Here is a 15203-nt window from a genome sequence, read left to right as displayed (position 1 = left end):
ATGTGTTACCGGTCCATTTTATCCAGTGGAAAATAAAGCCCCATCTTGGGGAATGCCACGTGATAGCCAGCGAGCTTGCATTTTGCATACAATCTGATCCTTTCTGATGCTAACATGCTGCACAGCGTGCATCACATACTCCCGCGCTGCGAGGTTTTCAAATGGGTCAGCATGCGCACCTTCTAGCAGACATAAGTCTTCATCTGTGCAAATCTATCTTGTAAAGAGCAAGGCAGGCAAGGTGCCTCGATGCACAAGCCAGAGTGGGTGTGTGCATCGACCACCTTGCTAGGAAAAAATGGCAGCAACCTTCTGTTCAGGCAGCTTGTAAGCGGACCGTGTTTCTGACTCCGCCAGCCCGCTTGCAGCTAAGTGGAGGGCGCATGTGCATTCGCACATCCGCTCCGCTCAGCTGCTTAGCAGAGTGTAAAAACGGCAAACTCTACTAAAGCAACCACATCTCTTGGCTTCATAAGGCACTATTTGCACTCGGCTAACTCCAAGACAAAATTTCTCGCTTACTTAATTGACTCTGACTCTAGTTTGTGTCTTAATTAATTACTTAATTGACGCTGACTCTAGTTTGTGTCGAGGCCTACCTCGAGCACAAACTCGAGTCTTTTGCAAAATAAGGTTGCTCGCTTCATCACAAGAAACTACTCGCATACATCTAGAGTTACGGAAATCAAATATTAAATTAATTTAGCTCCTCTCAATATACGCAGGCTTCTGACACTATTGTCCTTCTTTCATTTACTCCAACCGGTTATCCCACGTTACTCTAAATATCAGAGTAGCTTGTGACGCGTGTCTTGACGGCTTGATCACCAACTTAAAATCGCACCCATCTTCGCCCACACTAATCCGTTTTTCCACTCACCTCTCCTCCTCGCTATCTGACACGACTCATTTGTACATAATTTGAAGTTGTTCCTAGAAATCTGAACTACCTCTTACCTTGCTGTTCTGTTCCAGTTGCATTTCTTGATGTTCTTATTTAATATGCAATTTTGCTTTCCTGTTTAGTAATCTATACTTAAATTTTTTTCCATTGTTTTGTAATGTGAAACAGCTCATTGTGATAAGTATTTTAGGAACCTTGACCCTTGTCATCACTATGTTTTTTTCACACATTGTATATACCCTGTAATAAGTCATTTTTTTTGCACTAATTCATGTTGTTCCAATTCATATTTCTTGTTTAGTTGTGTACTTTTGGTATTTTTTGCTCCTTTCATTGTAATCCCTGTAAGAGTTGGTGTCTGCCATGAAAAGGGTACCTGGCCCATACCATTGTTCGACTCATTCATGCTAAGGATGTTGTTGAAGGGAGGAACTTGTTCTCGTTAAGAATGAGGAGTAGGGGATTTATTTACAATATCTACATGAAGAGTGGAGAACATTACATCTGATCAGTCTAGCATGACTGAGATGCACACTGAACAGCCGAAAATGTCTGCTTAAACACTCTCTGTCCTTACTAGATCCCTAGGCCAGGAAAAACTAGATCCCTAGGCCAGGAAAAGCTGCCATCCAACCTTCATCCAACCAAAGCGTCCAAAGTCGTCGAAGTACCCGCCTTTGAGGGCGAAGGTTCACACACTCTCTTGCACTTTTGTTTTACTGAACACACCAAAATGAGTGGGGCCTCATAGACAGGTGTTGTCACGTTTGACTCAAGCTGGCACGTCTTGGTTCCTGAGCTGACTCTGCAGTTAGCTGCTGAATCTGTCATGACTGTGACTTTTACCAGAGTACATGGGCGAACGCCATAGAACAAACATTTCCAGGAGTTTTCTTGCTCCAATTGGTCCCTGAAGGTGACAGCGAACCAGCTAACAATCCTGTCCGCCAAACGTGTCTAGCCTTACTGGCTCCGAAGGGCTATTCGAAGGGGGCATGTTGTTGGCTTCACGAAGCGATTCATTGCAGCGAAGCCAGAAGGTCACTATCCCCGCTAGCCAATCGTAACATCCCCCACCCCTATGCCTCCTGGGCTCTTTAGAGTACTTGAACAAAAAAAAAGTGTTATGGAAGTTAATATGACCGGTATAAACAGGAGCGTCGCAGCAACACGGACTGCTGCAGACGGCAGCGCCAGGTGTGCTGATGACGTTCTGATCATTATAAGCTGATACTGCTCTTTAGTGCCTTATCCATCTACGTCAAACCACTATGCGTTGCGTGGACCATATCTTGAACGCCGTGTTCTCGTCGCTTTGCCTTGAAGAGCGGGCCCATATCTTGAAAGCGATCTGCGAAAGGGGCAGGGTGCGGTGTGTGCTGAGAGATTTGCGAGCGATCTCGTGGTAGCGACAGGCAGAACAAAGGTAAAGCCACTCGCTGCTGCATGCTCTATCTATATTGTGTGCACTTTTCACTTTGTTCAGTGCTTGAAGGCTGTTCACCTCCGCCGTGGGTTGGCCCAGTATTGCACTATCTCTGGGATCGGCCCACATTTTTATCTTGCGTGATGGACGTTTGGTAAGCATAGAGATGCTTACACATTTAAGAAAATTTTAACACCCAGAACCAGCCAATTGGTACCATGCCAGTATGTTGCAAGTACTTTTATTTGAGTAGGTAGAAAGCCTTTGTAAATAATTAAATAAAACTTTTGTGGGCTAATGAAAGCAGCTGATTGAAAATTGCCATACAGTTCTGAACCACATGCAAGAATACATGTATGCAATGCAAACTGTGTGCCTTCCAGTGGTCAATGGGTCTTAGCGCATGCCTTGTGCTTGCTATGAATGCTGATTTTGTCACCGTACCCTGTTAGCATTGCATATAGTAATTCCTTCGATTGGTGTTGACAGCCAGGACGAGACTTTTACTGAGAGAGGCATGCCTGATAATCAGATCGTGGTATTGGCATGTAAAAACGCAGATTTGTTTTGTGTTCTTGTTTAGAGACAAACCAAGTGCCCTTGAAATGCTGCATGCAGCGCATTGACTTCAGGCAATCCATTGCATTACTGCAAATATTACTCAATATTTGAAAAGTCTAGTAGATGATCCATCTCAAACTGAATTACTTGCACGTTCACTATTTGTTTCTTATATTTAAGTCTTCTTCTCATACCCCTGCTGAAAACGCTGCGTTGCCCTGAAAGCGTGAAAATACCGCACCTTTGCGCAGTTCACGTAGCCAGGTTTCAGGCAAGTTGAATAGTAGCTAAATGGTGTAAATGGTGTAGTAGAACCACCATTAAGCATGTGTTGGAAGTCCAGTGCTTAAGTTAGAATAAACCACCCGGTTATCTTTTTCCACAGCTACAGTAAACAAAAGCTGAAGCGGCCTTCAAGTGTTAAGTGTGGAAAAAGATGTTTTGCGGCAATGGCTGTGACCGAAGACAACACAGGTATGTATGTGGTTTTCCAATTCAAGCACAGAGGCCACGACATTGAACTGGGTCGTGTTTTTCTGTCCAAGTCGGAATGAGCTGCTATTGCTGGTAAGAAACCACTTTTGCTCTGCTTTATAATACATAAAGAGTGGTTGTTGAGTTTTCAACACCCCAAATACAAGGCAATACTCATGCCAGACCATGCAGTGAACTTGGAGCACATGTTAGTGCGCTTGAAATTCATGATTTCCACATCATTCGAGGCCACCTTTACTGACTGCAGGGCATTATAGTTAATGACATCATAAACATGTTTATCATTTTGCTACATTGTATCAATGCCTGAAGAGTTCAGAGAGAGAGAGAAAAAAGGGAACCGTTCTCCAATTTCACAGTGGTAACAACTACCTTGGCACAGCCAGTGGCCTATATTTGACCTATATGGCTATTCTTATTGCAGGCAACAACTTTAGTTATACTTGTTTGCATCATTTCATGTACCAAGCAGGAAGGTGTAGTGCCTCCTGGTGCACTGTAGGCCACGCAGCAGACTGTGGCTTTTTCTCTTTCTGCTTTATTTTTCAGGCTTGCAGTTAACTGGATTGGTATGACTTATGATCCTAGTGGGATTCAGTGTCTCAAAATAGCAGTAAGCTGGAATAATTTCCACTTGGGATTACTTAAGGTGCATTGTACATAATTATGTCTGCCATTTTGCCGAAACTGATGTGCAAGTATTACAGACATCGATGAAACTGCGACCTCTCACCACTACTGTAGGTCATCCACAGCAGATGTGCTTTCCATGTAAAACTTTCATCAGCTCAAGTTGTATTTTACTCTACTATATGTAGGGCTCACAAACCATGTGCCATACTTTCTGGACTATAATTTGAACTGTTGTACAAGTCACCCCCTTTCCCCCTCTTTTCACAACCTTCAAAGAAAAATTATGTGTATATAACTCATTGTATAAGATGCATCTATCTTAACTTGGGTCAGCATCGTGAAATGCGATTGTGCATGTTTATACACTTATCCTAATATGTCGTACTTACCTATTTCAGGGCACTAAACTTCAGTAAAAAAAAAATTTCATGAGCCGCACATTCTAGCAGGTAAAATAAACTGCAAGTACATTGCTGGAGAAAAAGAGTGTCTCATGTTGGTCTTGCATATATAAGTTACACTGTTGTATAATACGCTTGGACGAAAATGAAAAGAATAGTGGCACCTATGGTTTGGAAAATATGGTACCTCAATATTTTGAATGCTCATGAATCAGCTATGTGAATGAAACATGATTGGAACGATCACGATAATTAGGCTTATACCCCTGTCACACGGCAAATCTAATGTCATTTCCAACAAATGACATTTCTTGCGATTAATGTCATTATTGCAGCACGCTGCCACAAGGCGAAAACTGTCGTTTGAAAATGGTGATAGTAAAAAAAAAAAGACACGCCTCAAACTCACTTTTGTCCAATAATTATTTTCCAATGTGCTAAATTTCACTATAATACGTGATCGTTGCTTTCAAACCGTAGCATTCGATCACTAACTTGTCGACATTGCCAACGAAGTCGAGTCGAGCTAAGGCAAGCAACAGGGCGAAGAGAACGATACGTGCGTCCGCTACATCTGCTAAAGTGGTAAAAGAAGGGCAGTTGCATGTCATCGCCGTTCTGATGTGCATGCGAGCTTCTAATATCCTCATTCTTGGTGCGTGCCACAGGTAAACACGCGCACGCTTTTATGCCAAGTCAATTGAAGTGGCCGCGGCCGATGCTCCGGTGAGAACCAACACAACTGCTGCAGCGAAAGCTAAAGACGGCTGTCTGGTCACTGGACTGAGAGTAGTTTTCTGTATTTACGCACGTGATGGACTTTAACGTCGTTAAAGCAATAATTAGGTAATAAAATGGATAGAATAACAGTGATTTTTTGTTAAAACAACAAAGAAGCATGTACTGTTTGTAAAACACTGGTAAACTTGTGGTGTCGAGGATACACATTCAGTTCCAAACTAATGCAAATGAGTTTGGCGAACTCATTTGTTTGTAAATGTCATATACGAAAATGTTCTTATGTTTTACCGTGTGACACTAAAGAAATGGCATTATCAGCAAATGTCATTCGTTGTAAATGACATTAGATTAGCCGTGTGACAGGGGTATTCAGGGTGCCTACCAACCGGGAAAACTGGGAATTCTCAGGGATTTTGAGTAGTCTGGAAAAAGTCAGGGAAAACTCAGGGAATTTGGGCCTCTATCAGGGAAAATTAGCGGCAATTTTATTGAAAGGGTCGAAAGTCGCGGTAATATGCTGGCTCGAGTAGCAGACAGGAATTGTAATGACTCGTCGTTGGCAGGAGGAGTTGCCAGTGTACAGTCAACGAGCGACTTTCCAGATTCCTGATAATTTGGACGGCTTCGCGGCGCCACCTCGTACCCTATAATGTCAACGTATCAGAACGTGTCAAATTTCCGACGCAAGAACTCCTTGCCGTTAGATTTTCCGGACGTTTTGCCGCGACCGCAGGTTCGAAACGGCATTAATCAAAGGCACCACCGCTGCCGTTTTCATTACTTCGCCGCCTCGAACCGGCACTCGCACGCAGATCCGCTGGCACCCGTTGCCACCACTGCGGCAACGCTAGGCCTAGCTGCTTCGACGTTCGCTACGAAGCTTCTTGCCATTGGGTGCCGAACTTTTTATTGAAAGAATTCGCTGCTGTCAGCAATGGCACGGACTCCACCTTTGTGGTCCTTGCGATTGGCTTAGAAACTTGGAAAACACGGTGTGTTGCATAATGCCGGTTCGTGAAAGTCAGCCACTGTACAGAAATGTTACTCGGTAAAGCTTACGGAAAAGTATTGCAGTGAAGCATAACAAGCGTGGGAAGGGGCGCCACGGAATACAGTATGTATATCTTAATTATGCACGCGGGCACCCGGCATTTCCTGTCACAGTACGAGCACAGGTATGCCTAATATGTGTACCGACAGGCCTTCAGAGCGTTTTCGAACGTGCCTGTGGCGGTTTGAGCCCCTAAGGGCAGTAAATGACACGCATTTATTTTTTTCCAACTGGCCGATTTTTCGGACGTTTTCGCGGCCCCTAGGGAGCTCGAAAAATCGGTCGTGGACTGTGCAACTGATCAAGATGCTTCAAATGGTTCTTGGGGCAAACGAGTGGCGGAAGGCGGACAAGAACAGAAGTGACCTACGCATTGAGGAATAAATGAGAAAGGAAGCTTGTTGCCGCCGTTTTGAAAGAGCTTGAGCTCAAAAAGTAAAGTTTTGGCTGATGCCGAGATGCAGGTGTCCCTCATCCAAACCAAAATACACTCTTTGAAGCAGTGCAACACAACACTCTGGCGTCGTGCGTGGGCTGAGAGTATGTCAGGACTATTGAGGTTGACATACGAGCTGTTGAGAGAGAATCTCAATTGTGACAGAGTTCAGGCCTCATGCCACTGAGGTTGCTATCAGTTGATAGAAATAGCTCATATTAGAAAATATTTGCCTTTGTATGCATCTCCTTTTTATTCGTATTTGATAATGTCCGACCTTATTTGCAATTGTTTTCGAAGACACTTTATTTGCTGTGCATTTTACTAACCCCTGCCGTCTATTCTCTTTTTGAATAACATAAACACTGCTCCTTAGTATTCAAATTGGACTAAGTTGCTTTTTTTTTCATGTGCTTACTAGAGAGTGACAGCATCAGGCGATATGGTTTCAGCCCGTGTTGATATAAAACAGTTCTGCATCACTCAGGGAAATTTGCAGTGGCACTCGGGGAAAACTTGGGGAATTTCGAAATGTCAACTTGGTAGACACCCTGAGTATTAGACGTGAACTCGTAAAACAGCTTCAAGTGTCCAGTCAGTACTCTACTTGACTGAAATAATACCTTTAACTCAAAAACCCACATGACTGCATAGCCTTCAAAGCATACATTCACAGGTGTGTCTGCTCCGTAAATATGGATGAATGACTGATAAATCAACTATATAAATAATTGCTGAAAGCTTTAATTGACAGTTTTTATATTGACATTAATAAAATTATGTCCATCAATGCAGTCAGTAACAGTGATGTTTATATTTAAGTTAATCTAGAAATGCTGCACGTTTTCGATTGCCGACTCTGTTTTGCCCTTCTATGGTGGCATGCCACTATGGAAGTGGCAATAACTTCTGCTATGGAATGCAATTGGAAAATGAAGTCCTAACTGAAGGATAGAAATTGTAAATAATGGCAATATTTAGTAAAGGAAATAAAAGTGGAAGACATTTTTGCCCTGGGTAGGATATGAACCACAATCTTCACATGTCCAGTCCAGTGCAATGCTTTCACAATGCTTCAGTAATGTCTTTTGTGCGAACAAGGTTACCAACAGTGAAGGATGAAATTGGCAGCCTAGCTGTAAACTTGGTACACACAATAAATTTCTTCACTTACGTACCTGATAACACTGGTGCAGATAATCCCTATGACGGTTTATCAATGACACCAAACATTGAAACACTTAAATATGTAATCTTGCCTCTTCAAATGTAATGTAACCGTGTAGTGTAATTCAGAAATGTAATTTTGCCTCTTCAGCAGCTGAAGGCTGCATAGCACCATGTCCTTGCAAAGAGCTGGCCTAAAAAGAACAAAAATTGCGACAGCTTGAACTATTTAACACCCCCCATTGCAAAAGGTTTTTGTAAGTCAATGTAACTCATTATTCAATTAAAGGAATTCTAAATAATGATATTAAAAAATGTTCATCAGTGCCCATTTCACTTCCTTGCGTGCTCGGTAATAGTTATTTATGCTTCAACTAATATACACTTTTTCTCTACTCTCTCAAGACAAGCTGCGAGAAGGCGTGTCCATTGATGCAGTACTGGATAATGTGCGGTCCAACGTGGATGAGACATTGCACTGCATCAACCTGTTAAGCAAGCAGGGTCTCCGCAACATAATGAGGGATGCCAGAGTCTCAAAGACCGAGCGGCTGCATGATAATGACTATGTGAGCGTGCAACTCTGGGTTGAGAGGATGCATAGTGAAAAGGAGAACCCATTGCTCTTCTTTAAACACCAAAAAGTGACATTCTTTTAGAGAAAAAATGAGGACCTTTTGGATGACATATTTTATGCTAGTCATCATGACCACACCACAACAGGAGCTTTTCAAGAGGCTTGGAACTGATCGTGTATGTGTCGATGGAACACATGGAACAGCAGGTGAGCAGTACTATATAAATGCACTAATAATAAAAGCAAAAAAGAGGGAATGCTGTCTGAGAATAATTGCAATATATATGATGAGTAGTATTCCTTCACACATGATTTTTCTCTTAATTTTTCTCACATTTTTTAATTGATGCAGTTCTCGATTATCAGTAACAGAGAAAGAATGAATTCATCGCTCTGTACACTGGTGATATCATTCCATTGCTACTGTCCACATCGCTACATGCCCTGCATATCCTGTCTGTATTGGCACCACGCAGTTATGATAGGTCACATAATATAGCTCTTATCACATTTGTCTTGTGGGGATAAGCGACTGTCGCACGTCCCCTGATATGTTGTTTTTCCTGTATAGCTTTCGTCTCCTGCATTGCGGCTTCGCCGCGGGCCCCAGGCCATGCGAGAGATGGCGCGAGTGTTGCGCTGCCAACGCCGCCTCACGGCAGGGTTACTTGGGGGCGCAAGGGAGAACACGCTTCCTCTTTGGTTCGGGACGGCAAGCAGCGCGGACGTGCCAGGCGTGCGCCGATCCATGCTTCTGCAAGACCGTCTCGTGAGGCCTTATATGACCGTTCGCGTGACCGTACACGCGAACAACCAGGCGTTGGGATCCAGCAAGGGGCGAACATATTCGCTCGCTATCCGGTCACGGTGAGTCGGACTTCTGCGATTTGTCGCGCGCCCATTGGCATGTTTTGTGGATAGCAACTTGGCTAGCAGGCATTGATCAATGAAAGGTGCAATAAATGCCTTTGTGATTGTTTGTACTACTGTATTGTCGTTCCTTTGACCCAAGAGTACGGGATGAGAATCCCACAGTCTAGGGTGCAGAAACAGTGTATTGCACTGTGTATTAGTGCCTTCTGTCAGAGGTACAGCTGTCTCGAGGCTGTTTGGCATACTGAACTGTTTGCCAATTAGGCGAATCACTGATTACTGCTACAGTCAAAGGTGCTTTTTCTTGGCGGCAAGGGGTGGTTCCCTGAGGACTGCAAAAACAAAACATTTAGAAAATCAGGCAGTCCAAAAAAAAAATTAATGCATGCCTTTTACTGCCATTTAAAGGGAGGTGCTAGTCGAAAACATAAGAACCTAGAACTATGAAACCCCAGCTGTTTACATACTCTCTTAGGGTAATTTCAAATACTATATAAACAAGTTTTATAGCAAGTTGCATAGGTTTTGTTCTGTACAACGACAATGTGTAAAACGTCGGCATTCTTGCCCCCACTTTTTTATCTCTAAACTTCCATAATTGCAGACCAGTGATGACGCATAATCCTCCAAATCAACTGCAGAATACTGAAATATGTTACCGAAATTAATACCAAAATCGTTATTCACTGTTATGTTTTAAAAAGTGCATATAAGAAGTGTTAAATTAGAACCTGTGAAACCATTTCAAAATGTTTAGACAACCAGTAAGTGTTACTTAAGATTTTATCTTACGTACGTAAGTGATGTTGAAGATTAACCCCTCAGTGGTGGTGGTCAAGACAGTTTAGGATTTCAAGCACAAAGTTGTCATTCTGGAGCAGTTTAGGAGCAGAATTTTTTTTTCTACTTCGTGTTCCAAAAGTTTTTTTGGAACACTTGGAGTAGTACAGAAGTAATCTAGCCCTTTGGTGGAGCTTGTTATTACTGTGCAGTCAGTAAGTGCTGCTCAAGAGTGAAGCAAGACACTCTTGAGACACTCTTAATCAGTGTACTGGCAGACCAGAGCTTTTTTGGACGTGCCTGTGGCGATTTGGGCCCTTAAGGGCAGTAAAAGACATGCATTCATTTTTTTTTGACATTGTAGCGGCCCTTAGGGACTCTGAAAAATCGGACTGTACAACTGACCAAAAGGATGCTTCAAATGGTCCATGGGGCGAACACGCAGCGGAACGAGGACAAGAATAGGAAGGACCATTGCATTGAGGAATGACTGGGAAAGGAACTGTGCCGCCGCCTCTTTGAAGGAGCTTGAGCTCAAAAAGCAAAGTGTTGGCTCACACTAAGATGCAGGTTACCCACATCCACACCAAAATAAACCCCTTAAAGCAGTGAAATGCAACACTGAAGCATTATGCGCAGTCTGAGAGTATCTCAGGACAGTTGAGGTTGACTTTCCAGTTGCTTGGAGAATCTGATATGTGACAAAGTTCGGGCATAATACCAATGAGCTTGCTATCAGTTGATACAAATACCGTATTTACTCGCATAATGATCGCACTTTTTTTGTCAGAAAAATTGAAGCAAATTCAGGGGTGCGATCATTACGCGGGTTAAATTTCCCGGGGAAAAAAAAAATTTTTTTTTTTCGTCCGCGTTTGCTGCGGGATGCGAGATTGCGGGTGCGGGACACCAAAACAAAAATGGCGGCTAGCGGAGCGAGCCGAACGCGCCGAACGCGATTTTTTTTTTTTCTTCTCGTGAGTACATTACGTGCATTGAAACAGTTTCTTCCGTATTAGTGAATATCGGCAAGTTTGCGGCAATAACGTAGCCATGTCCACTTTGAGGGGACAGAAATAGGTGGGCGCGCTTAGCTGCCAGTGACAGAAACACATGACGGGCATGCTGCGGAAACTGCGGCATCTGTCTTCACTACTTTCCGCTAAGGGTGGGCGAATATCTTAGCTGTGTTACAAGCGTCGGCGTATGAATAGGGTACACTTTTAACGTATCAGAGTAAACGTGGCTACTATCATTGCCGCGCGCGATTTGTTGCGTGCTCACGAGTGCAAAAGCAGATGAAAAGAATCGAAATGCGCCTTTATTGTTTTTGTTGACATCAGCCATTATAAAGCCAACCCATAATAAAGGCAAGTTTGGTTGTACCTCATTTTGTCATGGAAGTGCGGAAAGTGATGAAAGTAATGAAATGAGGCATCTACTTAAGAATGTTTAGTGCGTGCAGGCCGCTTGGCTAGTCTTGAAGAGTCGTTCGCGTAGCATTCGACAGGTGGTAAGCGCGATCATTATTCGCTAGACTTAGCACACGACATATCGCTGCGGCAAGTTCGGGGTGCGATCATTACGCGGGAAATAAAAAAAATCGAATTTTGACGACAAATTTTAGGGGTGCGATCATTACGCGAGTGCGATCATTATGCGAGTAAATACGGTAGCTCTATTTGCTTTTGTATGCATCTCTTTTTATTCGCATTTTAAAATGTTTGACTATTTGCTGTGAGCTAGACCACTTTTTTTTTACAGTGAAGCTGTCTATTGCTAAGATCTGGCAGATCGCATCCGCGCATAGACCAACAATTTTTCATACGATGGGCCGATCCCGAAGAAAGTGCAATACCATGCCAACCCGAGGCAGAAGTAAAGCAAGCATTAAGCACTCCCCATATGTGGGCTAATCCCGAAGGTCATGAAATGCCAGTCCAACCTGCAGCGGAGATGAAGCAGGCTTTAAGCACTCCCCACACATGGGCCAATCCCATAGGTAGTGCAATACCAGGCTGACCCGCGGCAGAAGTGCAGTTCACCATTAAGGGGCCCACATACGCAGCTCCGCTGGTCAGCCTTCACAGATTAAAGGGCACCGAGTTTCTTTGGAAGATATTTTAGTAGCTGTGCATTTTACAAACCCCTTGTTTCAGTTTTCTATTTTGAATAAAATAAACACTACTCCTTACTGTTCAAACTGCATTGTTTTTATTTTTTTAACATGCTTACCAGAGAGTGACAGCATCAGGTGACATGGTGTCAGCCCATCTTGACGTGAAACTTGGTGAAAACCTGAAAAAAATCGGGGAATTTGAAAATGTCAACTTGGATACATTGTTCTTCTAAGCATGCAGTATGGCACATAAGCCTGGAGGTTAACGAAGAATCTCGAGAACACGTTAAGGACCGTACAAAGAGCAATGCAATGATAAATGCGGTCTGAATCAGAGAGCAAATAGGGATGGTCGATATTCTAGTAGACATTAAGAGGAAAAAATGAAGCTGGGCAGGCCATGTAATGAATAGGGTAGATAACCAGAGGACCATTAGAGTTGCAGAATGGGCGCCAAGGGAAGGGAAGTTTCGCCAAGGATGACAGAAAACTAGGTGAGATGATGAAATTTGAAAGCACAAGTTCGCATCAGCTAGTGCAAGACAATGATAATTGCAGGGAGGCTCCTTCGTTCTGCATTGAACTTTAAGGTAGGATGATGATGATGGTGAATGCGTGCAACTCTTTAAAAAGAAATTTGGGCCGGAAATAGCTTGCACAGTTCACCAAGACACGAAACCAAATTCGTATGCTTTGCCACTAACACGGATGTATTCCAGCGAAGCTAACTTATGAAAAGCGGCCACCATTGTGTAATCATCTATTTAATTGTTGGAACAGCTTGCGAAACATAGCATGATGTGTTGGAAGGAGCCCCGTAAATTTTTTTTTTATAGCCGGCTATAATATGCACATGCTGAATTTTTTATAATTAATGCTATGTGATGTGCAAAGTAAGCAGCAATTTTATCCAGTATTAAAACGTACCTTAGTGTAACAGTACAATGAGAGACGTAATCAACAATTTGTATGTATGCACATCTGAGTGCGCATGCATGCGTGCTGTAATCCTTGAAACTGGTGCACTGGTCTTAGTGCAGCTTGGTAGCTCATAGTTTGTGAGGGGATTCGTAATGGCAGTGCTCCACCACGCCACAATGCAGCAGTCAACGCTGATGGTGTATCCACACGCCGGACGGCTCCGTGCAAATCTGTGCCGCGGACGCTTAATCCGCCGCCCGTCTGGCTGCGAAGCCCATCCAGACGACGGACGGACTGAGCAGACGACCGCGCCGGAAAAATAAACATGGCGACACCACCCGAAGCGACTGCCGTCCGCCTCGAACCTGTCAAGTCGTCGTCGTCCACTGTGTGACCCGTAATTTTCAAACTGAGGCTTGTATTTGGTTTATATTTGTGCCCAGAAGCTTCGACAGCAATCTATTCGTGATGAGTGGGCACCGTTTCCGAAAGAGATACTCAGATTCTCTGCGTGTAGGCTTAGAGTGGCTGTATGGCTGAACATGGCCTCGACGATGTTGTGGCGGCCCGGGTGGATCTCAGTGGACGTAAGTTATTATGCTTGCTTGTTTCTACTCACTCTAGATGGCGCCATCGGTGTAACAAAGACTTTGTCATACGTGTTTTTCACTCTGAATGAAAATGGCAATCGAAAGGAAACAACGGTTGGCCGCAATGGCTGTCGTTTTGTCCGAATTGGATGATGACGAGTGCTTGTTTCATCGAAAGAGGTCTTGTTACGCTCTCGTGTCCGCGTAATCGGTGAGAGCCATGTCCCACAACGCGGCGAACTGCTCCACGAGATGTAAGAACAAAGTTACCTCATCCACTCAGGTTCATTTCAGTCGCTCTTGTGCGAATCGCACGCTCGCGAACAGACACGAATGGTGTCAGCAGCGATGAAGCTGTTTCAGAAAGATCCCAAAGCCGCGCTTGTTGCCAGACTGTAGAGCATGCTAGGCTAAATCCGCAGCATTCGACTCCCAAAATCCGGATGCGAAAAATAGCACGGCATTTGTTGTCCGTGGGGGTCGCGGATGACGCGCGGACGGCACAAATTCGTGACGCGTAGTCACGTGATGCGCCGTCCGTCGTGTAGATCCACCATGAAGAGAGGAAATGCTAATCTTACCGACGCTGCACATTTTTTATTTATTTATTTATTTATTTAGAAAACACCTTACAGGCCCTGTCGGGTATTGAGTAAGGGGGGCAATGTAACAAAGAACTGTTAAGTACAATGGAAACAACTCAAAAATAAACCTAAGACAACTGTACAGTGGCTGAACTAAAAACAAAACAAAGCACAGCATGATCAAGCATAGCAGATATATAAAAGGAAGGAGATTATGTAAAAAGCACGCACAGGCGTTCACGAAATATTTTACGATCAGTTATCGTGACGATATCATTGGGAAGACCATTCCAGTGGGATATGCCACGAGGTACAGCAGATAAATTGAAAGCAGTGGTTTTACCGAAAATGCGCTAGAAGCTAAAATGATTATGTAATCTTGAGGACGTACGGACGGGGGTTTCGAGGGGTAATATGCATGGCTTATCGGAATGAACATATTTGTGAAATAGACAGAGCAAAGCAATCTTCCGGCGGATGTCTAGGGGCTGTAAAGAAATATTGAGCTTGATCTGCGTTATACTTGACTTTCGATCAAAATTCCGAGTTATATGTCGGGCAGCTCTGTTCTGGATGCGTTCCAGCATGGTTATTGAATATTCTTGGTGTGGTGACCATACAGCTGATGCAAATTCTAATTGCGGGCGTACAAATGTCAGGTATGCTAATTTACGCACGTCAGCAGATGAATTTTGCAAGTTGCGCCTCAGAAAGCCAAAGGTTTTAGATGCAGTTGCGCAAATTGTAGTGATATGCGGAGACCAAGAAAGGTTACTAGTGAGGTTTACACAAGGTATTTGTAAGTAGTGGTACGTGACAGGTTCGTGTTATTTATGGTGTATGTGAATATGGAGCTAGTGCGCTTGCGTGAGAACGATATATTATTACATTTGTAAGGGTTAAGAGACATTTTCCATATATTACACCAGTCGGTAATAATGTGA

General features: G+C 43.6%; 1 protein-coding gene and 1 long non-coding RNA gene across 19 annotated transcripts in view; one reads left to right on the top strand and one right to left on the bottom strand.

Annotated features, from left to right (window-relative positions):
• The window catches only part of LOC139059880 (uncharacterized), a 33263-nt gene extending 23951 nt beyond the window's left edge, over positions 1 to 9312 (top strand). Inside the window, exon 3 of the long non-coding RNA XR_011514472.1 lies at positions 3277 to 9312. This is a non-coding gene — a long non-coding RNA (uncharacterized lncRNA). The remainder of the gene's footprint in view (positions 1 to 3276) is intronic.
• Positions 1 to 15203, bottom strand: part of LOC139059879 (uncharacterized) — a 54866-nt gene that overhangs the window by 7302 nt on the left and 32361 nt on the right. For 13 of the 18 annotated variants that reach the window (XR_011514466.1, XR_011514459.1, XR_011514463.1 and 10 more), the window contains 2 exons: positions 11991 to 12343; positions 1347 to 2255 (listed from right to left, as the gene is read on the bottom strand). Coding sequence is in view for 5 of the 18 variants with exons in the window: in XM_070538398.1 (XP_070394499.1) it covers positions 12311 to 12343 (33 nt within the window). In the remaining 13 variants the exon portion in view is untranslated. Of the gene's footprint in view, positions 1 to 1346; positions 2256 to 9530; positions 9598 to 11990; positions 12344 to 15203 lie in introns of those variants that run through there. The other 5 variants (XM_070538396.1, XM_070538399.1, XM_070538398.1 and 2 more) reach the window with 3 other exon arrangements.

The sequence above is a fragment of the Dermacentor albipictus genome, chromosome 5 (genome assembly GCF_038994185.2).
Source record: "Dermacentor albipictus isolate Rhodes 1998 colony chromosome 5, USDA_Dalb.pri_finalv2, whole genome shotgun sequence".
In the NCBI taxonomy this organism is placed as follows: domain Eukaryota; kingdom Metazoa; phylum Arthropoda; class Arachnida; order Ixodida; family Ixodidae; genus Dermacentor; species Dermacentor albipictus.
This window is presented reverse-complemented; position numbering and strand designations above follow the sequence as displayed.